At 37.9% G+C, this 26,015-nt stretch overlaps 1 protein-coding gene across 2 annotated transcripts in view; it reads right to left on the reverse strand.

Annotated features, from left to right (window-relative positions):
• The window catches only part of F5 (coagulation factor V), a 68,530-nt gene that overhangs the window by 13,362 nt on the left and 29,153 nt on the right, over positions 1–26,015 (reverse strand). Inside the window, exons 8-17 of one of the 2 annotated variants that reach the window (XM_026003336.2) lie at positions 18,684–18,861; positions 16,685–16,784; positions 16,070–16,281; positions 14,797–14,947; positions 12,559–12,771; positions 8,664–11,403; positions 5,534–5,705; positions 4,518–4,754; positions 3,454–3,667; positions 783–962 (exon numbers count right to left, since the gene is read on the reverse strand). In XM_026003336.2, coding sequence (XP_025859121.2) covers positions 783–962; positions 3,454–3,667; positions 4,518–4,754; positions 5,534–5,705; positions 8,664–11,403; positions 12,559–12,771; positions 14,797–14,947; positions 16,070–16,281; positions 16,685–16,784; positions 18,684–18,861 — 4,397 coding nt within the window. The remainder of the gene's footprint in view (positions 1–782; positions 963–3,453; positions 3,668–4,517; positions 4,755–5,533; positions 5,706–8,663; positions 11,404–12,558; positions 12,772–14,796; positions 14,948–16,069; positions 16,282–16,684; positions 16,785–18,683; positions 18,862–26,015) is intronic. The other variant, XM_026003338.2, reaches the window with a different exon arrangement.

Below are 26,015 nucleotides of genomic sequence, written 5' to 3' on the forward strand. Positions count from 1 at the left end.
AAGATCTAGCAGATCAAAGTCTTTGAAAGCAAAATCTCTGCCTTAGCATTTGCATTTTAACCAGCTTCTGAGAATTTTACTATGCCTGTTACAGTTTGAGAGTCCATGGCATCTAGCACTCATACCCCTACTCACACAGAGATACACCTACAAACAACTCGTTGGCACATAAGAATCCTTTGTGATTTTTTAAAAAACCTTCTCATTATTTTGTACACGAAAAGCTCTAACTACCCTTCTTATTCTTTAGCTTTTGTGATCATTAAAAAATTCCCCCTCCTACCAAACAGCCTCATGAGTCAGTTTAAGATTAAGATTCCTGTAGCTGTTTGCCCAAAGATGTCGGAGTGAGAGTGTGAGGAATAGAATTCAAGAATGCAAGAATCCCTAAACCCTAGGAAGTTTTTAATCTCCTTCCCAACCAACAGAAAGCTTTCGCTGCCTGAGCCGTGTGGGATTCATTTCGTAATCTGTTTAAGACCTGGCCTAAGTGACCCAGAGTGGTTTGGAGAAAACTGCATAAGACATACCATCTTTGTAGAACTGAGTTGAGCCACACATTTAGCCTGTGTGGTGCTATAAATAGTGAATGCATTAGCTGGCTCTTTTGTACTCTGTATTTTGTTTGAGGATAAGTCTCTGCTCGTGATCTCTGCCAGAACCCATGCCTGACTCTTAGGCAGTAAATGCACAGGAGGGAATGAGGGACAGTGACAGTTGCCAAGATTGCCTCCTCTAGCCATTTTTCATCAGGGACCTCTTTTTATTGTGCACTTCTTTACCAGGCAGCAGGGGCCAGACCCCTAGCTGGTGCTGTTGAGTGCCATTTTCCAGCAAGGTCTGGCCATGAAAATGAACCACATGGATGTCTCGGGAGCCGCCCATGTTCAACAGATGCAACCTCACCCACTCTTGCTCATACATTCTCAGGCCCGGCAAGTTGTAGGTCATCCCATTGATGGCTGAAAGGACAGAGAGTTGCGATCAGTTAGAAATCTGTGAACACCAGCAGAGAGGCGAGTAAGGAGGTCTGAGGCATCCCAGCTACCACCCATCTTCCTGTCGCTGTGACTACCCAGGCACAATAAGGACCCCTGTGTGTCCTGATATCAGTGAGAGGCTAAAACACGTCCTCTTCACACTAGCCAACAGCAGTTTCCTGCAGTTTATCACTCTCCAACCCCCACTTCACACTTCCCTTGCTCTGTATTTCACTCACTTACCCTTGACATTTACAGTGTAGGTTTTCCTGTGCTACAAAAACACAAATATGAGCCAGATAAGTGACTCCAGTGGTTAGAGGAAAGAGAGTGAGGGGGTACACAAAACATCATTGCAAGGCTGCCTAAATTTAGAGATAGTTCCAGGCAAAATCAGGAAGGCAGACCACTGAGGTTCATGTTTATTCATTTGTATGATAGCTCCTCTGCCCTTTTCCCAGCTTAAATGTCAAGGGTTCTCAGGCTTCATCCACTCTCTGCTCAGTGAAACATATGTGAGAATGTATGTGTGTGTGTATGTGTGTGTGAATGAGTGTGTGTGCTTAAATCATCTGGTGAGCTTAATCACCTTAAAAAATAATACAAAATTTTAATGATATAGCTTTGGGCTCCCATGCATTTAACTGAGATTGAAGTGAGTGAAGTTTTTATTAGTGATATTGTTCTAAAGTTAAAAGAACTACGATGGAATTTCAGGAACTGAGCAAGTGAATTTGGGGAGGGAGAGGAGTTGAGATCATCTTGGCACCCAGGCATGAGAGCACCTACCTTCCCACTCCTAATGCCAGGCCTTACTCCCTCATCAGGGCAGGAAATAGATCTCAAGTGATTATCAGGTCAGCATTGCTAAATCATTACATTAGGATATGGAATGTAGACACTCAACATAGCAGGTGCTCAGTAAACATTTGATAAATTAAACTGAGTGATAGAGTTTGTTCATTTATTCACTAATTCAGTAAACAATTACTGAGCGCATACTGCAAAGGCCAGGTGCTGAGTCTGAAGCTGGGAACTCAGGTGGTCTGCTCAATCAAATACCCTGATAAATACTATACCATGGGGATTACCCAATTACAGAGACTTCAACTACAATGCATTTAAAACTAAACCATACTGGATGTATTTTACTCTTTCTTTGAGGAATTGGGAAGCAGTGGCTTGAGGGTTCTCAGACATCACAGGATAGCCAAGAGACCAGCAGATCTGATTCTGAGGCCTATGCTTTCCCATGAGGTTGGGAGATTCCAAGAGAGTTTGCTTCCCATCCCCGAGACCAGTGTCATGGATTAAAAAGCCTAGAAATGGTAGGAGAAGAGAAAAGGAAGTTCTGCTTGGAGTTTATCAGTTAGCTTTCCACTGATTCTATTTTAGAACACCTAATAGAATCTTTTTAACCTTGTGCCATAAGCAGTCAGGGGGTAGGGTTTTAGAGCAGATCATAAATCATATTGTTTACGTCTCTACTCCAAAGTGTTGATATGGGTGAGATCAGATTGTATTCCACATGAACAGAAGTTTAATGAGAAAAGTAGAGTTAAGAAGGGCAGCCCAAGTGTAAATGGGCCAGAGGGGGCAGTATAGACCTACTTAGCCTTGGTGAATTATGGTGGCAGTGAAGTGGATGTTGTGTATGTCTTTATTATTATTATTATTATTTTTCCTTAAGCAATAGCAACTTTCTCCTTTCCTGTTACATGGAGTGACTGACTGACCCCTACCCAAAGCATAGATCCTTCATGTCAGAAATCTTTCAGCCATCCCCTACATTCACCAAAATCTGAAAACAGTGCTTATCAGTTTCCATTTATTCTCTAACCCCCAAGTCATTCTCTTTGTTGTTCACCAAATCCTAAATTCTATCTTTCTCTAAAACTACTTTTAATTCAGTGGACACTTAACAGACAAAATTCCTGAATGGAGGTCAGGGTACATATGCTTTTCTCACTCCCTTGACAAATGCTCCCTTGACATGATTCTCCTATCACTCAACTACCCAGTGTTCTATCTTGTTCTATTTTAGATGCTTCAGATGCCACCTGGGAACTTCTGAGAGCTGGAACTGTCACCATCATTCTTCTTTAGAAAGTACATATGGGTAATTACTTTTTCTAAATAAATGATTGTTCCTTTAGTGATCAAATAAAGGTTTATTAACTGTTTACACTGCAGAGTAATGCTAATGCTTTTTGATTCATGCTACCAGCTGTGGCACACTGGCTTTTTGTTGGTTGGTCTCCCGTGCTAGCTTTCAGACCTTCTCTGGGTCCTTTATGTGCAGTGCCACCTGCCGGGTGACATTAGCCCTCAGACATTTAAGGACCAGCGGTGGGTTGTAGCTCCCAATTTTTCAGAAGCACCTTTTGTCTAATTTTATGAAGACCTAGGGCAAGAATCACAGTCACCCCTTGTGATTTAGTTCAGAGATTAGATCAAAGTCAAAGGAAAATACCATGAAACTCATGAGAGTGTTTTGCTTCTGAGGATGTAAGTCTCCAAGACCTTGGGGACTGGGCCTTCTTTTTATAGTACCAGCTCTTCTTCTCATCAAAGACCATAAAAAGTAAGACGAATTCTCTTATATCCATGGGTGTGTTGCTCTTATCAAGTACTCCTTTTCGACAGATCAGAAGGGGACCTATCAAGCCAGAATGGATATCCTTCTCCTGGAAGACAGTAGATGCAAATTTCACAGATTTTCTCTTTCTCAGGATTTCCTTTGCTTTTTGGTAATCTCTGATTTATAGAGAAGAGGAAACCTCAGGGGCTCTGAATTTGAAGATTATAGATGAGTAGCTTATTAAGCATGGGTATCATCTGATTTTGTAGCACTCATAGTCCTTTATCTGATTAGTCCTTTATCTCGGCATGTCAGTAATGATAAAGTTAATGACAATATCAGTACTATTTTAATTACTATTTATTGAGCATCTACTCTCATAGCAAATATTTTGCTGGTAGTATCTTATTTAATTCAGACAGCAATCCTGTTTAATAAAAATAAGCTCACTTATTAAGCAAACATTACCAAGTGTTTATTGTGTGCTATCTACTGTTTTCTCATTTTTAGCTTTAGAAACTGAGGCTGAGTGAGATCAAGTAATTATCTTAGGCTCACATGGTAAGTGACAGCATAGGGATTGAAATCTGTCTGTGCTCTCTCTCTCTCTACCATGCCCCAAATGAAGCCACCTTGATTTTGCAGTTCTTTCATAAAGAAAGAACAAAAGAAAGCTAAAACTTGCTCAAGGAAATTGCAAATCAATGTCTTCCTCTGCAAAGGTAGTCACTCTGACTGGGGTCAACCATTTCAATACTCCTCCCTCCTCTCCACTGAATACCTGCTACTCTCCCACAATCATCTGAAGACAAATAGCTATAGACTGTTACCCAATATCCTTACACATTCCTCATGGAGAGCAAGACATTTAACGAGAAATCATTTGACTCTTCCGTTTGGTGGACTCACGTCATAAGGTTAGGGAAATGACAAAAACTTTCAATCAGTATGCCTACCGGGTTTACTGCTGAGTAGTAGGCCCACGCCCGACAGGCAGAGCCAGGATTTTCCGGCCCAGATCGTGTGGTGGCGTGCCATACATACGTATAACTGCTATTTGGCTGAACAGCATTATCTTCCTTAAACCATTCAGGAGAGTCATCTTCATAAGTCTTTCCCTCTGATGATTTTTCATAGGAAAGCCCATGGGCATGAAGAGAGTATGGTCTGGATGCTAAATTTTTAAAACGAACCTAGAAAAAAGAATGATCCACAAATGGACTTAAGTTCAACAAAAATCCAAATTTAAAAAAAATGGTCATATTATAAGCAAAAGTGGATGGTTAGTTAGAGACTTAGATCTATATACAGTAAGATATATTAATTGCATACAAGTACAAAGTAACATATACATTATGTCATCTAGTTTTTACAACTGTGAGTCAGATAGGGCCCAAGCAGCTTACCCTAGAAACCCCAAACATGTTTGTTCTTTGGCTCAAAAGTATTGACATTAGGCACAAATGAAATGATCACAGCAGGTGCTGCAGATTTGAAGGTGAATGAGCTTTGGATCTTGCTCACAATACGCTTTCAACCTCCTGATGAAGACACCTACACATGTGGATTCAAGTTATAAATATAGAGACCAAAAGTGTGTAAACAAAGTATGAATGGGGTTAGATGGGGATGCTTGAAAGGAGCAATTGGGTTGAATGTGCAGGAGAGGTTGTGTAGTAAAAACAGTTTCTTAGGGAAAACATATTTGGCCCTTACAGAATGAACAGGAGCTCAGCAAAGGCCGAAATAAAATAATGAGATCATTTTTTTTCTTTTCTTTTTTTTTGAGACCATTTTTTTTCTTGAAGATTATCAAATTACTTGGCAAGCAGTCTCTGAAGTGAAATGTAATTATTTGTTAATTTTGGAAAATAAATTACCTATAGCCCTCTTGCCCCTTTCGCTGCTACAACCCTCTGGTGCTTGTGAAAATTCCTCTGATGATCTTAGCAATGCTCAAAAGATGACTTACTTGAATAACATCATCCACTTCAGCTCTAATAACAGGACCAAGAATGCCGAGATGCTCTTCATACTCCCCCAAAGGATCACGTTTGGTAAAAGTGCTATCAAGGTACTTTCGAAAGACTACTTTCTTGTATACGGTGTTCTCTTGAGCATGTATATGGTCATCGACATCGTCACTAAAATAATTAAGAATGGTATTTGTTTAAAAGAACAAATGAAAGACCATTCAAAGAATTAGGGGAATTATCCCTGTTTTGGGTATAGTATCTAGCATTAATCAATACTTGAGGAACACATGAATGAGAATATAATGAGTAAAAACTTAAACCAGTAAATATCCTTCAGATCCTAGTTCGCATATCATTGCTTAGGTTGTTTTCCTATGAACTTTTAGACTAGGCCAAATCTCTCTATATCATTCTTTAAGTTTCCATAGTATTGTCAGAGTATATATAGTATATTCTTGTAGTATTTTTATATTTCTCTAGTATATATGGTAAATTATATGTCATTTACTTGTGATATTATCTATTAAAATCTGACTCTGATACTAGAGTGAAAGCCCCATGAGGTCAGGAATCATACCTAGTTTGCTCACTGTTTTATTTCTAGTACCTCACAAGTTACCTGGCACATAGTAGGTACTTGATAGATTTTTGTTTAATGCATTAATGAATGAACAAATATAATCATATATTCATATCGCAAATTTTAATATCAGCAGCAGACAAAGCCATGCAATGGGATAGTGCCAGGGCTTGGGGCTGTCAGGTGACAATTGTCACCCCTGTGAAGGCCACTAGGTGGCAGTTTGTACTCTGAAAGTAGCCATTCTCACATTTGCTTTGTTAAATCAGATTATTCCTTGTGTAATTCACCAGCCCCGTCTGGGGCCAGAGCACATCATATTTTCTCACTGACTCTTAAATTTCTCAAGCCTGTGGAAGCAGGCCAAAAGCTCCTCCATTAGTCTCATAGTATTTTTTATGCACCAGGAGAATCCCATGCTGCCTTCCTTCTAGTCTTCCTGGACCACTGGCCCCATCCGTCCAGACTCTGAGCATAACATAGTTTCACAGAACACATGGGGACAAGCAAAGCAACTTTGACTGCCATAAACATGGGTTGCATATCTGGAATGGTATATAAGATTTTGAAGGAATTGGTTCCATTCCTTTCCACTTTGGAAAGGCCTTGAATCTTACTCCTTTAGGGCCTCTCTTAGAAATCCCTAGATAAACTATTTATTCTCATATAACAATGGGAAAATGTGTATGTGTGTGTGTGTGTGTGTGTGTGTGTGTTTTATTATTGTATTTTAGAGGAAGAAGAACAGAGGAAGAGGGAGAGAGAGAATCTTAAGCAGGCTCCATGCCCAGTGTGGAGCCTGACATAGCCCTGAAATCATGACCTGAACTGAAATCAAGAGTTGGAAGCTTAACCGACTAAGCCACCCAGGCACCCTGAAAATGTGTTTTAAACTAACAGAGTTCTTATATGGAAATGCCAGGATGCAGATTAATGAAATAATTTCTGTAAGCCATACCATGCATTGTGTCTCCTTACTCTAATTACACTTTGGTTTTTGATTTTTAGTGTAACCGTAAGCTTCTGTAAAAGCTGTGTACTATAGTTAGACAGTTTAAGCATGATCACCACATTGTGTCCCAGAGAACCTGTAGAACCTTGCCCCTTGTCCCTCACTCTCTTCTTTCTCTATATTGTTATCCAAGAATACAGAGTCCAGCCCATTATGGCTTTCCATCGTTAAGCAGAATTGAATTGAAAACTCTTTTAAAAATGTATATGGATTCCTTAGAAACCCTCTGTTGTAAGTTAGGACACTTACAAACTTGCATGAACTCCTTCAGCTCTGTGGTTGAAGGGTGGCTGGAACCCTGCAACGTTAAATCTGAAGAGGATCTTGGGGGCCATTTGGTGTAACACCTTTATTTAAAAAATGAAAGTAACAAGGTCCAGGAAAGGAACTGACATATTCCAGGAAACAAGGAATGGCTTAGAACTTTTGAAGTGTTTCTCATTGATCTTTGGATAAACACCAAAATTCTTCCCATGGCCTACAAAACCTAGTGGCATTTGGTCTTTGCAGAGCTAGTGCTTTCTTAGCACTCACTCTCTTCTTGAGCTCCAACTACACATGCTTGAGGACTTCCTTCTTCCACAGGGCCTCATCATGCTTTTCTCTCTGTCTAGACTGTTCTCTCCTCTCTACTTCTTGCCTGGTTCACTCCTATTCATCTTCTGATCTCAGGTCAAATGCCACTTCTTCAGGGTCAGATTCCTCAAGTCTCATATCACCATGTATCTACCTTTCCTTCTCGGTCTTTAGCTAGTTATATTTTACACTTATTTATGTGAGCAATAAATTCATATCCACCCACCCAACTAGACACAAATTCCATGGGGACAGGAGTCATGTATATTTACATTCTCTTTTAGAGTCTCAGCACTTAGCACAATGCTTAGGAGAGAATAAGCATTCATTAAAGAGTTATTAAATGAGTGATTCTATTAGCCAAGTTAAAACTCAAGTTCAAATAAAGAAAACTTGTCATTTAATGATTGTCTCAGTTGAGGGCATAAACTTGCTTTTTGTTTCTAAACTGGTTTATATCCTTGGCCTCTGATACTGGAACCTCATGTAATTTGAATTAGACATCACTAAGATGCTGTATACTTTATGTTGATGAGTAAACAATTTTAAAATGTTTTTTGGTAAACAAATGCAAAAGGAGATTTCTACATCACAAATTTTGATTTGAAGCCAACTTCAATGAAATCGTATTGAGTAGCAGGTAGCTATGGATAGGTTGGGTTCTGCACTTAGGCAAGAAAAGGGAGTAGAAACGTGTGGTGAGAGGAGGAGAGGAGAGAGCTTCTTTAACTATAGAATATCATAGACTTCTTACAGCGATTGTTCTTATACTGTCCAAATGTCACCTAACGTAGGGAAGCTCAACTGGAATTGACAAAGGAAATTCTATAGGACAAATTCCAATAGGGGACCTAAATTATACTTAGTATAATTTACCCAGTATTATTTCCTTGGACTGTAGCAATCTTTTTAGCAGTAGTGAAAAATGAGAATATAAAAGGAGGAAATTTGGTCAAACCTTTGAGCAAATTTTGAATAATCCCAGTATAGTTCTTCAGCAGCAATGTAATAATATTTTCTGTTTCCATTGTTGCTGCGGAGGTACCATGCTGCAATGTTGTCAGGATTTCTGGAGGAGTTAATGTCTGTCCTAGTGTCAGTTTGGTAAGGGTCATCATAGGTCACATAACCAATTTCAGCAGAGTATTCTTCACTGCTCTCTTCCTTCTGCCTTGGAATAATCTCAATATAATCTCCATCATTTGCACTGAGACCTACTACAACTGGTGGATTAAGTTCCTCTGGTGGAAAAGCATTATTTAGGGTAGGAGATGGTGTGAGAGATGGCACCTGACCAAGGTCTGGATAAGGCAAACTCTGACCAAATTCTGGAAGAAGAATTGATGGACTAGATTCAGAGGTGTAGGATGTCTGATCAAGGTCTAGGGGAAGTGATGTCTGCCTGAGATCAGGAGGAAGGGATGTTTGACTAATGTCTGGAGAAAGAGTTGCCTGGCTGAGGTCTGGGGAAAGGAGAATCTGATCAAATTCTGGAGAAAGGATCATCTGGCCAAAGTCTGGAGAAAAGGTTGTCTGGTCGAGGTCTGGAGAAAAGGTTGTCTGGTCGAGGTCTGGAGAAAAGGTTGTCTGGTCGAGGTCTGGAGAAAGTGTTGTTTGGTCAAAGTCTGGAGAAAGGGTTGTCTTGCTGAGGTCTGGAGAAAGGGTTGTCTGGTCGAGGTCTGGAGAAAAGGTTGTCTGGTCGAGGTCTGGAGAAAGTGTTGTTTGGTCAAAGTCTGGAGAAAGGGTTGTCTTGCTGAGGTCTGGAGAAAGGGTTGTCTGGCTGAGGTCTGGAGAAAAGGTTGTTTGGTCGAGGTCTGGAGAAAAGGTTGTCTGGTCGAGGTCTGGAAAAAGCGTTGTTTGGTCAAAGTCTGGAGAAAGGGTTGTCTTGCTGAGGTCTGGAGAAAGGGTTGTCTGGCTGAGGTCTGGAGAAAAGGTTGTCTGGTCGAGGTCTGGAGAAAAGGTTGTCTGATCGAGGTCTGGAAAAAGTGTTGTTTGGTCAAAGTCTGGAGAAAGGGTTGTCCAGCTGAGGTCTGCAGAAAAGGTGGTCTGGCTGAGGTCTGGAGAAAAGGTTGTCTGGTCGAGGTCTGGAGAAAGCGTTGTTTGGTCGAAGTCTGGAGAAAGGGTTGTCTTGCTGAGGTCTGGAGAAAGGGTTGTCTGGTCGAGATCTGCAGATATGGTTGCCTGACACGCTTCAGGTTCCAAGGAGGGGAACATTTGACCAATGTCAGTAGGGAAGGGCTCGTGTCTTAGGTCATAGTCCTGCATCTGGCCAGGCTCTGGAGGAGACGTGTGACTAGAGTCCACAGTGGAGTGCATTGAATCAGAGTCTTGAATAGGGAATGTTTGATAGTGTTCTTCTGGGAGTACTGTCTGATAAAGATCTAAAGGGGAGCTTGTTTGACTGGTGTCATTTGGGGGATTCTGATTATGGTCAGGAAGTGAGGCTAACAGGGTACGATTCATAGAGGGGAATGTGTGATTGAGGTCTGCAGGAAAAGATCTTCCATTAGATTTATGGAGTAATGATGAATGATCAAGTCTCCTGTCTGAAAATGTGGTATTGGCCTTTCCTCTTAGAGGATGGAAGCTCCTTGGAGATAGAGGAATAGGGTGTGCAAGCTTCTGTTCTTTTTTCTTTTTTCGTGTCTTAATGAGAAAAAGGCTTTTCTTCAATCCACCATTTCCTCTGTCCCATTTTACTTGTAGAGTTTTATTTCTAACTCCAGAAAATTTTGGGTAACCACTCTGCTTTCTGTGGTTGTTTGAGAGTGGGATGCTTTCTCCCCAAGACTTTGATGTATTCTGGGGGCTGTCCAGCAGCTTATCAACAGCCATGTCTTCATCAGCATCTGGGACTATTTCATAACTACCTTTCTCAGAAACAAGATGCCATTTCCCATTCAAAATCTTAGATGGATTCTTTTGTTTTAAAAGTAACAGATCATTGGGAAGGTCTTTCCAGGGCCCTATTCTGGAAGGAGAAGAGTTGCCTTGGCTTAAATGTCTCCCAGGTTTAGGTGCTGAAAATCCCACCTGGGAGAACTTGTGCTTTGCTGTGTGCTCTCTTCCCTTATGCCTAGCATGTTCTTGATTCCTGAATCCTTCTGCATCAAGTGGAAGTAATTTTACCCCTGTGATATCTGACTGCAGAGGATCCTCCATAGAATCTTCAGAATAAGGGCTAGAATGCTCTGCTGTGGAATGGTTGAGAACTGAGTTATTGTCTAAGCCAATGTGTCCCAGAAGGGGACCAGCTGTGGTGGCTTCTGGGTGAGGAAGAGTTTTCTGAGGTTTTGCAAAGTTATAGACAATAAGCCTGCTAAAATTACGTAAGGAAGAAGAATTGGAATTAAGAGCTGTATTGGTATTTGGAGGATCGAATTCAGAATTGTTCTCCAGAGCTAGGGCAGTAAGATTAAACTCATCTTCCTCTTGATTAAGTGATGAATTTCTGAATGACCTAATTCCTAACCATGAAGCCAGGTTGTTCTGGTAATCATAGTCAGCATCATTCTCATCACCATTGTCTTCTGGGGAATCACGCATTTTCCGTGTAGTCATGACTGTAGGTGCTGGAGATTCATATATAATCTCATAGGAGTCTTCATAATCATCCCGGATACACTTAACATCCCTGAATCTCAGCCTTAGGTTTTTGCTTCTTGGACTGGAATTTATTGTAGTTAACATCCAAGTTCCTGCAGAACAGAGACAGAGAAAACAGAGAGTGCTAAATCCAGAAAAATATATAGAAACCCTACAATCCATTGTGGCAGATAATTTTCAATGAACATGATCAGTTAGTGATACTCAAGTGTGGTGTAGGGGCCACTGCTGATCATGTTCTACAATGACATAAGGAGAGAAGTTGGGTGTAAGTTGTTTAGAAAACTGTTTACCAATTTGACATTGCTGTGTATCCAAGCATGGGATCAGTGCGCTTATCTCATATAACAGAATATGGATCAAAAGTATTGATCAGTGGAGACTAGGGAGAAAAGTATTAGCACAGATAGTTTAAGAGTCACTATACTTAAGAAGGATGTTAGGAATAAAGTGGGCTTTGAATATCATAAACGTCTTGTTTGAAAATTGGAGTAGGGGGGAGGATGATGATGTTCACTCCTATAAGTAAGAGACATCTAGATATTTCTAAGCAATAAATGATTCAAGTGGGCCCAGGGAAATTTTGAATCTCTTTGAAATGGTATTATCCACTGGCATACAGACGATTTCCTGGGGGAGTTTCCAATAGTTACCACTTGTTGAGTGTCTGCTGAGTCCTAAGCACTTGGTATATATGACAATTAATGGTCAAAACAACCCTGTTAAATGTTATTGTGTTTTTGAGATGAATACATAGAAGCTCAGTGAGGTCAAGTAACATGTCCAAGGTTACACAGATACTGAGTGTCAGAGCACATCTGAGGAACTCCAAAGCCCATGTGCTTTCCATGCTTTCCACTGCTGTCTCTGAGTCCAGCCTCCAAGGCTCTGTATCTGATGATCACTAACCCACAGTGGCATGGCTACCTTTAAACACTGGAAAGCTCATTTTGATAAAAGAAACACTCTTTTGTGGCTGAATGTTCATGCTTTCTCCTCAAAATCATACCTTATCTTTTTGCTGTTGTGTCTGTACTTCTCATTTAGCCTGGAGAAGAATATATGAAACCCACATTAGGGGACTGGACCCATTTAAGTAATTAATTCCCCAAACAGAAATCATGAAAAGTATTGAAAGGAAAGCCTGTAAGGTACCAGAAAGATAAACTCAGGAACTGTGGTAGTCTGGAAAGCTGCAGCAGACTTTTATAGACCAGAGGTTCCTTTCCAACTCTCTAGGCTCTTACCAACATTATCCATTGTGACGGTCACAGATTCCCCACGCATAGGGAAGAGGGTCAAGGTGTCTTCATGTCTCTTTCCATAGATGAATGAATGCCCAGTGAAGTGAATGGTCAAAATGTCATCCTGGGTCCCTATACTGCAGAAGTGCCACTGGACAGTGTCATCAAAGCAGAATCCTAGTGTGGGTATACTCTCGGGCACATAGCCATTGATAGCTGAAAGAGTAAAATCTGTTAACATACAAGCCTCTGCCAACAAAAAGGAATGTGTCTAATTATACCTAAGATTAATGTCTCAATATTAATTTGGTTGTGTCAAAGCAGTAATTATGATAAACTTCACCAGGTCTAACATGTGACTAGAAGGTCAAACTCAGAACTCAGACATCCCATATGAGAACTTATTTTCCTAAGTTCTCCTTTGGCTAAGGGAAAAATATTAGGATAAAGACAAAGCCTTTCATTCATGTTGACTTATTCATTCATTTGTCAAGTGTATATCAAATGCCCTGTTTTCCACATTTTGCTTTTAAAGATATTCTAGAGCGTCTGCCTTGGGCTCAGGTCATGATCCTGGGGTCCTGGGATAGAATCCCTGCTTCTCCCTCTGCCTATGTCTCTGCCTCTCTTTCTGTGTCTCTCATGAATAAATAAATAAAATCTTTAAAAAAAGATATTCTAAACATCAACTTAGAATATTATTTAGAATAATGCTTCCTGGAAGAAAAGCATAATATAAGAAATTCATATTGACATATTAGTGAATAAGAAGTAATGTCCCTAAAAGGCATGCATATTTAGCACATTTACCAATTTTTTTATTGTTCCTTCTTTACATTGAGATAATCTATAGTTTTCATTCAAGTACTGAGTTCACACATTTTCATTATCTTTCAAAAGCAGTATCTTTACTTAGGTTTTAAGCATGGTAATAAAATCACAGGTTTAATTTCTATGAGGGCAAGGCCCACATCAGCCCAGGTTACCACTCCAGTCCTGATAATAGTACAATGTCTGGCACTAGTGAACACTTAAATATTTACTGAATAACTTCCTGACATAATACGCTTGTAGTTTGTATTATATTCAGGAGACTCTTCTAAATGGTTTATAGCTGTATGGTCTACTACTGTAGCCACTAGTTCAAGTGGCTATTGAGCACTCGAAATGTGGACAAACTGGATTGAGATGTGCTGTAAGTGTAAAATACACATCAGATTTCCGAGACCTAGTATGAAATAAAAAAGGAAATCTCATCAATTTTTATATTGGTTTATATTAAAATGATAATATTTGGGATATATTTCTCTTTATTCATATAGCTACTAGAAATTTTTAAATTATATTTGTGGCTCACACATAATTTCTAATGGATAGTACTAGACCAAAACTATGACAGATTCACTGCCAAAAATGAAATTATGCAAAGAAAGCTGAATAACTCCCCATTTGGAATTATTTTCATGGCACATGCCAGTTCTGATAATTCCAATAATTCATCTGAAACTATATGAATAAACTATGGAGAAGTCCTCCTCATATCTATGATTACCTATTAGAGAAAGTGATCATAATGACTCTTGACTGAGGAACAGTGGTGGAGACACTGACCACTGTGGCAAAGTTTGCTTCTAGCTGGTTTACTGAAATTTCTCTCAGTCTTCTCATAGCATTGGCTTTTGGTGCTGAAATTGAAAACCACAGCAAATGCCTCAACTTTGGCTCATGGAATTCCTTCTGTTCTGAACTTCTTACTGCTCACTTCAAACCTCTTCATGGTTTGGCTTTTTAAGATTCTTGGCTCCCCATATGCATATTGCCTTAGTTTGATTTGGCCATCCACCTTTGGATTACTTACTTTCTTTCTGCCCTGGCCATAAAGACTGTTCACCTTGCACCCAGTCTAAAACTCCCATATACTGCTGACCAAAGCCTGTAGCCCCTTTCCTCACCACCCCCACCTCTCACTCTGTTTCTTTAGAGTGGATATGCCAAGAGCATGTACATATACGTATATGCACATTTGGAGCATGAGACCAAGAAGCTTTCCTAAGGAGAACAAGCTTTTGGCCATTTGCTTAACAGGGTTGCTATCACCCAGTAACTTCATCACCAAATCCCGGGATTGCAATTGAGGATGAGAGATGAGTGGATTCTAATCCATGTCTCTGCCTTTATGCACAGTCATACTGTAAGCATGGGAGTGAAAACATGATGGACAAAAACAGTGATTTGACTTACTGCTCATGATGTTTGATTCATAAAACTTGGGGTCATCACGTTTCACCTTATCAGGATTTTCACAGAACTTGTTGATATTGTCCTCAATGTACCAGCTCTTGTTCTCATCAAACACAGCAAACACAGCCTGCTGCTCAATGTCTGCTGCCCTCTGGAGGATGAACGTGCTGTGTTCAGTAATTAATGTTACAGTTGATACTAACCCACAATACTGAGTTCTTCTCAGAAACCAAAGAGGCACAGTCTTGGGGACACTGAAGCCACAAATTCAGGCATTTATGAGAGCCAATTTTGTACAGAGCCTTTTTTTTGGACAGAGCCTTTGTTAGAACCAATGTAATATGCAAAGACAAACAGAGCAGATCAGAAAACACCCTAATAGAAAAATTTCTTCTCCTCATGGCAGCTGTAATTGTTATCTCTGTAAGTGGATACATTTTAACCTGAATAATGGACTAGATGTGCTCCAAATAGTTGCAAAGGATAGAGCAGAAGTTGTAATAGGAAAGCTTTCTATTTCTCCCTGTTTCCTTTCTTAGCTCAAGAAATTAAAGTCTTCCAAATACCCATTTCTGATTTTTCTAGGAATAGATTTATTTTGTATGCCTTAGGATGAACTTCTTTGATTATAGCTTTGCCTTAATGGGAATTTTAAGTTAATAATATAAGACTATTATTCTCCAATGAAGATCCATATATTTGTTCACTTTTTTCTCTATAATTTAGTCTCACTAGAGGTGGACCATTGCCTGGGTTCAACTTCATCAGATGCTATGTCCCCAAATTGTTATCTCTCTGGTGCAGGTCTCTTAAAAATAACAAGGGTTGGTAGAAAGCTTTACACTTTTACCAGGTGGTATCTCGCTGAGCCCCAAAATAACCCTGTAAAATTTGTTTAGGAGGGCATTACCCATTTGATAGAAGGAAGAAATAAAAAAAAGGCTAAGTGACTTGCTGATCACACAGCAGAAGACCTGGAATTTCACACCAAGACAAAATATGGTGTCACATGATAGAACTGCCTTCTAGAGTAAGAATCTAGATGAAAATAGACAAGATATGTTGGTAAATTGAACACCAATAAAAATTAATTTAAAAAAAAAGGAAAAAAAAAAGCCCAAAGGAATAAATGTTGTCAGATTTTCGCTGAAGAGGACAACATAATATTTTCTGTTCTCTAGAAGAAGCCTCATTATTTAGCAAGGAGATCTAATCTGTTCCAGCCAGAAGAAGTTCTCAGAGTTTCTGAAAGTTTATTTCATGGATGGAATACCTGTATGCCTCGCTTATCCAGGGATCTGCTCTTACAAATTAGAAGTAGCCCAATCAGCCCAGAGGCAATGTCCCTTGTGACGTCCACATTACTGTAGTATGGTCTCGTTAAGCACTGTGCATCATTTTCTGTGGGTTCATCAGACTCTAGGATGTTCCACTTATAAGTATAGGTTTCCCCTGGTTGAACTGCTCTGATCATGGTGTTATTGTCTGAAAGAAAATAGAGTCAAAATTGTTCCCATTTTCAAAATGATTACATTAAACAAATAGACAAACGGTGAGTTCTCATTAAAACCAATTACTATTAGGAAAGGAATATTCTTTTTATATTAAGCTCCACTTAACAGAACCCTGGATTACACGTCGCCATTAGAGATTGCTCCACTAGAGGCCGCTATGGCCGCTATGGCACCCATGGGACTAAGAATTTACTTCCTAAGCACTAAAGTAAACTAAACCCCTGAAGTGAGCAGGGTTTGGTTCTGACTTTTAGGATACCCTACTTGTATAGTGCCTGACTGCACAAGTTACATTACTGAGGAAAGAGGACCGTAGGAAAATATGGCATCCTCTCAGAGGTGAATAGTCTCACTCAGTAGACTCCAATTCAAACCTGAAGTGAAGGAAGAGTTGACTTCATCTTCATAAGGAGAGAAGGTCACTCCATGAGGGTAAATGCTGTAGACACGGCTGGCCATATTTTTGAACACGATCTACAAAGTTAATTCAAATTCATTATTTCAGGACTTAAATTCAATCGTGAAAATTAACATAGGATGCTAGCTTGGCATATCCACTTGTTGGAGGGTGCGTGTGTGCGTGTGTGCAAACTTGTTCTGTTCCTCTCGGCAGCAACCTCTTCCCATCACCTGGCAGAAACTTTTGAGACAGTTTCACTCACATGGTAAGGTGGAAAATGGAAAGAGAAGTCTTCCCTTAGAAGTGACATTTTCCTCACAATATATCACTCTTTCCAAACTGATCCCCGCGCCCCATCCCCTCTCCTCTCTGCTTGGACCACATCTGTCTTCAGATGTGTCTGTTCCTTCTCCTCTTTAGACCATGATCCCCTTCTCCAGCCTGGCAGATCTCCTAGGACAGTGTCTTGGTGTCATCTTCTGAGGGGCACACAAATAGCCAGATCCTGAATCTCCAGGGAGGTATATTTATACTTGCTAAAAAGCACCTAAAAGGGATGGGGGAAATCAGAAATGAGGGAAGGGAAAGAGGAACTGAGAAAGGCTACTTTCTATCCCTCTGTTATTTTTAAATGAACAGAATTGTCCTTGCGTGCAGATATGTTAGTTCACCCCCACAAAGGGGTGGAGGGGGAGCATCATTTACACAGGAGTCCTAGTTAGGCTCCTTAATCTTCAAAAGAGAACTTTAATCTTATCTTCTGTTGGTTGATTGCCAAAGCATTTGGATCACCCTTAATCTATAGATAACCTGCATTCTAGAATCTTGCCAAAGATTGCAACCTTTACTTCTCTGCTGCTCAGTTTTTATCAAAAGCTTGATAACATATTTTTAAGGAAAGTTGTCTGAAGAACATTTGGTGTTCTTGAATCATATCTAAATTTACCTTCATTGGATTCTAATCATGGGAGAACTACATACTTAGAGCACAATGATGAATTGTTTCCACTCAATTATGTTTACTGTTATGCTCTCAAGCTATAATGACAAACATTGTTTTACAAAACTATGGGACTTACTGGTTTATTTATTAAAGAATAATTTGTTTATTTGAGAGACAAAGAGAATGTGTGTAGTGGGGCAGGGGCAGAGGGAGAGAGAGAATCTCAAGCAGACTCCCTGCTGAGCATGGAGCCAGATGAGGGCTCGGTCTCAGGACCCTGAGATTATGACCTGAGCCGAATCAAGAGTCAGATGCTTAACCGACTGAGCCACCCAGGGGCCCCAGCAATTTACTTACTATACCATTGTAGGGGTTATATCAAGGATTCTATGGACTATATTATACTGCATCCTCTTTTTAAGGATCCATGGGAGAAACTGGCCTTGGTATCAAGGGAAACTATGTTTTCTTTATGACTACTGTGAACCTTGCCTTGACATATTTTACTTGGCTACTAGTAAGCTTTGGACAAAATTTGTAGACAACATGCATATGGCATGTGTTTTATTATACCTATGCATGGCCTTATTTTCTTTGTCCTCATATTATCTTTCACCTCTCTTTGGCTCTTTGTTTTTTTCCTTTATAATTTGATAAATTGTCTCAGATGCTTTGTATTATAAGGTAGGCTATAAATCAGAGCAAATACTACGTAAAAACTAGAGTTGCATTTGAATTAAAAACTATACGGACAGGGTGCCTGTGTGGCTCAGTGGTTGAGTGTCTGCCTATGGTTCAGGTCATGGTCCTGGAGTCCTGGGATCAAGTCCTGCATCAGGCTCCCTGTGGAGAGTCTGCTTCTTCCTCTGCCTATGTCTCTGCCTTGCTCTGTGTGTGTCTCATGAAAAAATAAATAAAATCTTTAAAAAACCTACATGGACATATTTTTCTTTTTAATACAAATAACCAGTACTTATAAACTGTCTTTCCTATTTAATTTCTTCCATGGTTCTATATTTCTGTTACTTACTTTGAGTGTGTCTCTGACCTGGGCTCTGATAATAGGGCCCAAGATCCCATCTTCTTTGACATTCAAATTCTCCAAACGCTTGGTGAAAGACTCATCTTGGTACTGTTTGTAGACAACCTTCTTATACTGTTTCCCAATTTGGTTTGAGAAATTATCCAAATGCAGAGATCTGTATTTTCTTAAAGTGAAATGAATTTTTTAAAAAATTAAACCATTTCCTCAACTAAAGACCCCAGTATGATGAGGAAACCCTTGTACTTAGAAGTTCTGCTCTTGGATTAGCAAAAGTGCTAGTTTTCTAAAAAAAAAAAAAAAAAAAAATCTTAATGTGGTTTGCAAAGTCCCAATATCTGCTCTCTAGTTGGCAGACTGAAAACCTCTTATCTGTCTTCTCTACCACCGATAAAGTTGTAGCATGGTTGGAAATAACTACTTAGAACTTCCTGTCACTCTGGTCACTAGAATAGACCTTAGATATCTCTGGGAAAAGGTCTACCCAAAAGAAAGGAGAGGCCATACTATGATTTTTTCTCAAGTCTTCCTTATCACTTAATTTATGGTAACTTTATTGACTTCCCAGGTATTTCTCAATCTCTAAAAGTATGTTCCCATACCAAGAAGCTTTGACTATCTTTATTAGACATAGTTCTACACTGTTGAGCTAGCCCTCCTACCATCCACCCAATCCCAGTGCCAACTAAAAAACAACCACCTTCACCCATCTTCTGTAGCTACTGTGATAAAAGATTTGGGGCAGCAACATGAAACACTTTTCCTCCTGGTCCTCTTTATTGTCTTAGTTTGTAAAAATGGAAGTTCCATGATAGATTTTACCCATTTTTGTGCATTTATTTTGCACAATAAAAAGCACACACTGGGGGATCCCTGGGTGGCTCAGTGGTTTAGCGCCTGCCTTCAGCCCAGGGTGTGATCCTGGAGTCCCAGGATTGAGTCCCACGTCGGGCTTCCTGCATGGAGCCTGCTTCTGCCTCTCTCTCTCTCTCTCTCCCTGTGTCTCTCATGAATGCATGAATGAATAAATAAAATTTTTTAAAAAAGCACACACTGTTGCCAGAGTCCTGGAATCTTATCTCAGTTCTGTCAATTATTATTATATAATCCTGAGCAAGTTCCTCTTTTGCTCTTTTTCTCAGTTAAATTTTTTTGAATAGCAAATACATTCAAATGATTTTGATTGCAGTAGAAAGCTCTCATTCACACAGTATATCCCATCAACCCCACCTCTTTGACCTTCCCTGATGTTCCCTGAAGTTCCTAAATATTCACTTGCATTAATTTCATATGTATAATTCCATCATATTCCATCATGTTTAGCATCTTTGCTAAATATATATAATTCCATCATATTTAGCATCTTTATGCATAAATATGCAAATATGACTTGCAAATATAAATATTCTTATACTCTCATTCCTTTTACAAAAGGCATTTTGACTTTTTTTGCATTTTTGAGAATGCATTTTTGAGGTGATTTTGACAAATAAAAATTGTATGTATTTAAGAAGTACAATGTGATTATTTATATATGCATATATGTGATCACCATTTAAGCTAATTAACACTTCCATCAACTCATCTCATTACTATTTTCTTTTTTGTGATGAGAACAGTTAAGATCTAATGTCTTAACAAATTTCAAGTATACAATATTAACTATAGTCACCATGCTGCTTAATTAGTTCCACATATAAGTGAGATTATGCAGTATTTGTCATTTTGTGTCTGGAATATGTCTTAGCATGATATCCTACAGTTTCATCCACGTTTTTTTTAAATGACAGGCTTTCCTTCTTTTTTAAGGCTGAGTAATATTCCATAGTGTGTGTGTGTGTGTGTGTGTGTGTGTGTGTGTGATATTTTCTTTATCCATTCATCCATCAACAGACACTCAGGTTGTTTCCATATCTTAGCTATCGTGAATAATGCTGCAATGGACATGGGAGTGCAAATATCTCTTTAAAATATTGATTTCATTTCCTTTGGATATATATTCAGAAGTGGGATTGCTGGATCATATGGTACTTCTACTTTTAATTTTTGGTGGAGCGTTCTTACTATTTTTCCATAATGGCTATTCCAATTTACATTCTCGCCAACAGTGTACAGAGTTCCATTTTCTTCATACCCTCATCAACCCTGGCTACCTCTTTTTTATAGTAGCCATCCTCATAGGTATGAAGTGATAATCTCACTGTGGATATGATTTGTATTTCTCTAATGACTAGTGATGTTGAATACTTTTTCATATACCCATTTGCTATTTGTGTCTTCTTTGGAAAAATGCCAATTTAGGTCCTTTGCTCATTTTTAAAAATTTATTTTCCTATTTTAAAAATTTTATTTTAAGTAATCTCTACACCCAATATGGGGCTTGAACTCACAACCCCACGATCAAGGGTCCCACATGCTCCACTTACTGAGCCAGTCAGGTACCCACCTTTTCCTATTTTTAAATCAGGTAGGGTCTTTTTGGTATTGAGTTTTTAAATATATTTTAGGTTTCAACAGCTTATTAAAGATATGGTTTGTAAATATTTTCTCTCATTCCATAGGTTGCTTTTTTTGTTTTGTTTTATTGATTGTTTCTTTTGCTGTCCAGAAGCTTTTTAGTTTGATGTAGTCCCACTTGTTTATTTCTGTTTTTGTTGCCTGTGCTTTTTGTGTTTTGGCTTCTTTGGTCTAAGTGTCTGTTTTTATGCCATCATTATACTATTTGATTTCTATTGCTTTGCAATATAGTTTCAAATAAAAAGTGTGATGGCTCCAGCTTTGCTCTTCTTGTTCAAGATTGTTTTGGCTATTCAGGATCTTTTGTGATTTCAAATGAGTTTTAGAATTGTTTTTTCCATTTTTCTGAAAAATGCCATTGGAATTTTTTAGGGATTGTATTGAATCTGTAGATCACTTTGATTAATATGAATATTTTAGCAATATTAGTTCTTCCAATCCATTAACATAGAACATTTTTCTTTTTGGTTGTTTCCTCTTCAATATCTTTCATCAGTATTTTATAGTTTTTGTTTTCGTTGTATAGATCTTTTACCTCCTTGGTTAAATTTGTTCCTAAGTGTTATTATTTTTAATTCTATTGGAATGGGCTTGTTTTCTTCATTTCTGTTTTGGATAGATTGCTATTAGTTTAATAAGTGCAGCTGATTTTTATAAATTTAATTCATATACTGCAACTTACTGCATTATTTTATTAGTTATAATAGATTTTTGGTGGAATCCTAAGGGTTTTCTATATATAAAATCATATTATCTGCAAAGAGAGACAATTTTACTTTTTCCTTAGCAATTTGGATAACTTTTATTTCTTTTTCTTGCCTGATTGCTGTGGCTAGGATTTCTAGCACTATGTTGACTAAAGATGGTAGGCACTCTTGTTTTGTTCCTGACCTTAGAGAAAAAGCTTTCTTTGAATATGATGCTAGCTTTTGGTTTGTCATATACAGCCTTTATTGTATACATTTCTTCTGTACCTAACTTGTTAAGAGTTTTTTATCAAGATAAGTGTTGAATTTTGTCAATTGTTTCTTCTGCATCACCTGGGTTGCTATTATACTTTTATCCTTCATTTTGTTGATATGATATATTATGTTTATTGATTTGTACATGGTGAAAAATCCAAAAATGATAATCCAAATATGATATATTATGTTTATTGATTTGTACATGGTGAAAAATCCAAAAATCCTCACTTGATCATGGTGTATGATCATTTTAATCTGCTGTATACTAATACTCTGGTGATTTTTGCATCTGTGTTCAACAAGGATATTGGCTGTCATTTTCTTTTTTTGTATTCTCCTTATCTGGCTTTGGCATGAGGAAAATGCTGGCCTTGTAAAATAAGTTTGGAAGTGTTGTCTCCTCTTCAATATTTTGGAAGAATTTGTAGCTTAGTATTAATTCTTTAAATGTTTGGTATAATTCATCTGTGAAGCCATGTGATACTGGGCTTTTCTTTGTTCAGAGGCTTTTGATCACTGATTCAATCTTCTTACTTGTTACTGGTCAGTTCAGATGTTCTATTTCTTTATGATTCAGTCTTCCTAGGGTGTATATTTCTAGGAAATTATCCATTTATTCTAGACTATCCAATATGTTGGCATATCATCATTATAGTAGTCTCTCAGGATCCTTTGCATCTCTGTGGTATCAATTGTAATGTCTCCTCTTTCAGTTATAATTTTAATTATTTGAGTCCTCTCTTTCCTTGGTTAGTTTGGCTAAAGGTTTGTCCATTTGGTTTATCTTTTCAAAAAAACTATCAGTTATGTTGATCTTTTCTATTTTTTTTCCAGTGTCTACCTCATTTATTTTTCCTCTAATCTTTATTTCATTCCTTCTGCCAACTGGGCTTAATCTGCAGTGCCCGTCCAACTCCTTGAGGTATAAAGTTAGGTTATTTGAGAACTTTCTTTGTTTTTTAATGTAGGCATTTATTTCTATAAACTTCTCTCATAACTGTTTTTGCTGTATTCCTAAGTTTTTGTATGTTGTGTTTCCATTTTCATTTGTCTCATGATATTTTTTAAAAAATTTCCCACTAGATTTCTTTTTGACCATTATGGAAAGTATGTTTAATTTCCACATATTTGTGAATTTTCCAATTTTCTTTCTGTTACTGATTTCCAGTTTCATACCACTGTGGTCAGAAAAGATATTTATTTGGTATGATTTTGGTAAGACTTATTTTGTGACCTAACATATGATGTATCCTAGAGAATATTTCATGTATGGTTGCAAAGAATATGTATTCTGCTGCTGTTGGATGGATTGTTCTTTACATGTCTATTAGGTCTAATTGGTTTATAGTGTTATTCAATTCCACTATTTCCTTATTGATTTTATGTCTAGATGATTTATCTATTGTTTAAAGTGACGTATTTAATTTGCCATTTTTATTGTATTGTATATTTCTCCATTCAGTTCTCTTAATATCTGCTTCATATATTTAGGTGGTCCAATGTTAGGGGGTATATATATTTTTAATTGTTATAACCTCTTGATAAATTAACCCCTTTATCATATAGTGACCTTATCTCTTATGACAGTTTGGCTTAAAGTCTATTTTGCCTTATATAATTATAGCCACTTCTGTTCTCCTTTGGTTACTATTTGCATGGAAATTTTTTTTTTATCATTTTACTTTTAACAAATGTATATCCTTAAAGCTAAAGTGAGGGGCGCAGCGGTTTGGCGCCTGCCTGTGGCCCAGGGCTGATCCTGGAGACCGGGGATCGAATCCCACGTCAGGCTCCCGGTGCGTGGAGCCTGCTTTTCCCTCTGCCTGTGTCTCTGCCTCTCTCTCTCTGTGTGTGACTATCATAAATAAAAAAATAAAATAATAAAATAAAATAAAATAAAATAAAATAAAATAAAATAAAATAAAATCTAAAGTGAGTCTCTTGTAGGCAGTACATTATTAGATCTCAGTTTTTATCCATCTGGCTACTCTTATCTTTTTATTGGAGAATTTAATCCATTTTTATTTAGAATAAGCATTGATAGGTGAGGATTTACTATTGATATTTTGTTGTTTTCTGACTTTCTTGTAGTTCTTTTGCTTCTTTCTTCCTCTGTTGCTATATTTCCTGTGATTTGCTGATTTTTTTGTACTTATATGTTTTTATTCTTTTATCTTCTGTGTACCTACTAGAGGTAGAAATTTTTGCTTTGTGGGTGCCATGAGGCTTATATCAAATGTCTAAAAGTTCTAACAATTTATTTTAAGCTGATGACAACTTAAATTCAACTGTATAAAAATTTCTACATACTATTACTTACTATTCCCTCCCAATTTGTGCTATTGATGTAGCACTTTATATCTTTGTATATCCATTAACAAAGTATTTAACCTGGTGATTTTAATGCTTTTGTCTTTAGACTTTTATTTTAAAGTTTTTTTAAATTTTAAAAAAATTAAAAAATTAAAATTTTTTAAATTTTAAATAGAGTTAAAAGTCATTATGCACCACCATTACAGTATTAGAGTATTCTGAATTTGACTATATATTTAGCTTTACCAGAAATTTTTATACTTTCATGTTGTTACTTAGTGTCCTTTCAACTTAAAGAACTCTCTTTAGCATTTCTTGTAAGGCAGGCTAGTGATGCTTAATTCTCTCAGCCTTTCTTTGTCTTGGAATGTCTCTATCTCTCCGCTTCTAAAGAACAGCTTTGATTGATTTAGTATTATTTGTTGGCAGATCGTTCTTTTTTTTCCTTTCAGCAACTTGAGTATATCCCACACTTTCCTAGCTTACAAGGTTTCTTCTGAGAAATCTCGATAGCCTTATAGGGGTCCCCTTGTATATGACGAGTTCTTTATCTCTTGCTTCTTTCGGGATTCTCTCTTTGACTTTTGACAATTTCATAATCATATATCTCAGGATAATATTTGGGTAGATCTTGCTTGAAGTCCTTTGAGGTTCATGAATATGTTTATCTATAACCCTCCCAAGATTGGGGAAGTTTTTAGTTATTACCTTAATTTAATTTAATTTATTCATGAGAGACACAGAAAGAGGCAGAGACATAGGTAGAGGGAGAAGCAGGTTCCTTGCAGGGAGTCAGATGTGAGACTTGATCCCTGGACCGCGGGATCACACTCTGAGCCAAAGGCAGAGACAACTACTGAGCTACCCAGGTGTCCCAGTCACTATCTTCATATAAGCTTTCTGCTCCTTCATTTCTTCTCCTTTAGGGATTCTCATCATGCATATATTCATTCTTTTGATGGTATCCTATAGGTAATATAAGCTTTCTTTACTCTCTTCCATTTTTTTCCTTTTTGTCTTTGTAACTGAATAATTTCTCATTATTTATTTTTCTGAAATTTTCTTCTGCATGATCCAGTCTGCTATTGAAGCTTTCTATTGAATTTTTAGGTTCTGTCATTATATCCTTCTGTTCTAGGTTCTCTGTTTAGTTATTTTTGATGGTTTTTATTTATTTATTACACTTATTTTATTTATGTATTGTTTTCCTGATTTCATTTCATTGCCTATCTGTTCTCCTGCACCTCACTGAACTTCTTTAAGATGATTATTTTGAATTTTTCATGAGAGAATTTGTAGATTTCTATTTCTTTCACATTGATTACTTGAGTTTTATTAGTTTCCTTTGTAGTGCCATATTTGCCTGACTTTTTGTGATTCGTGTAGCCTTGTGTTCATGTACATTTGAAGGTTTAAATGCTTTCTTTCAGTATTACTAATTTTGTCAGGTAGAGAATCCTGTTAAGTCTCGGCTGCTGGGATTACTTCTGTGATTACAGTTGAATGAAGCTGGAACCAGGTCATG

This window comes from Vulpes vulpes, chromosome 13 (genome assembly GCF_048418805.1).
Source record: "Vulpes vulpes isolate BD-2025 chromosome 13, VulVul3, whole genome shotgun sequence".
NCBI lineage: Eukaryota > Metazoa > Chordata > Mammalia > Carnivora > Canidae > Vulpes > Vulpes vulpes.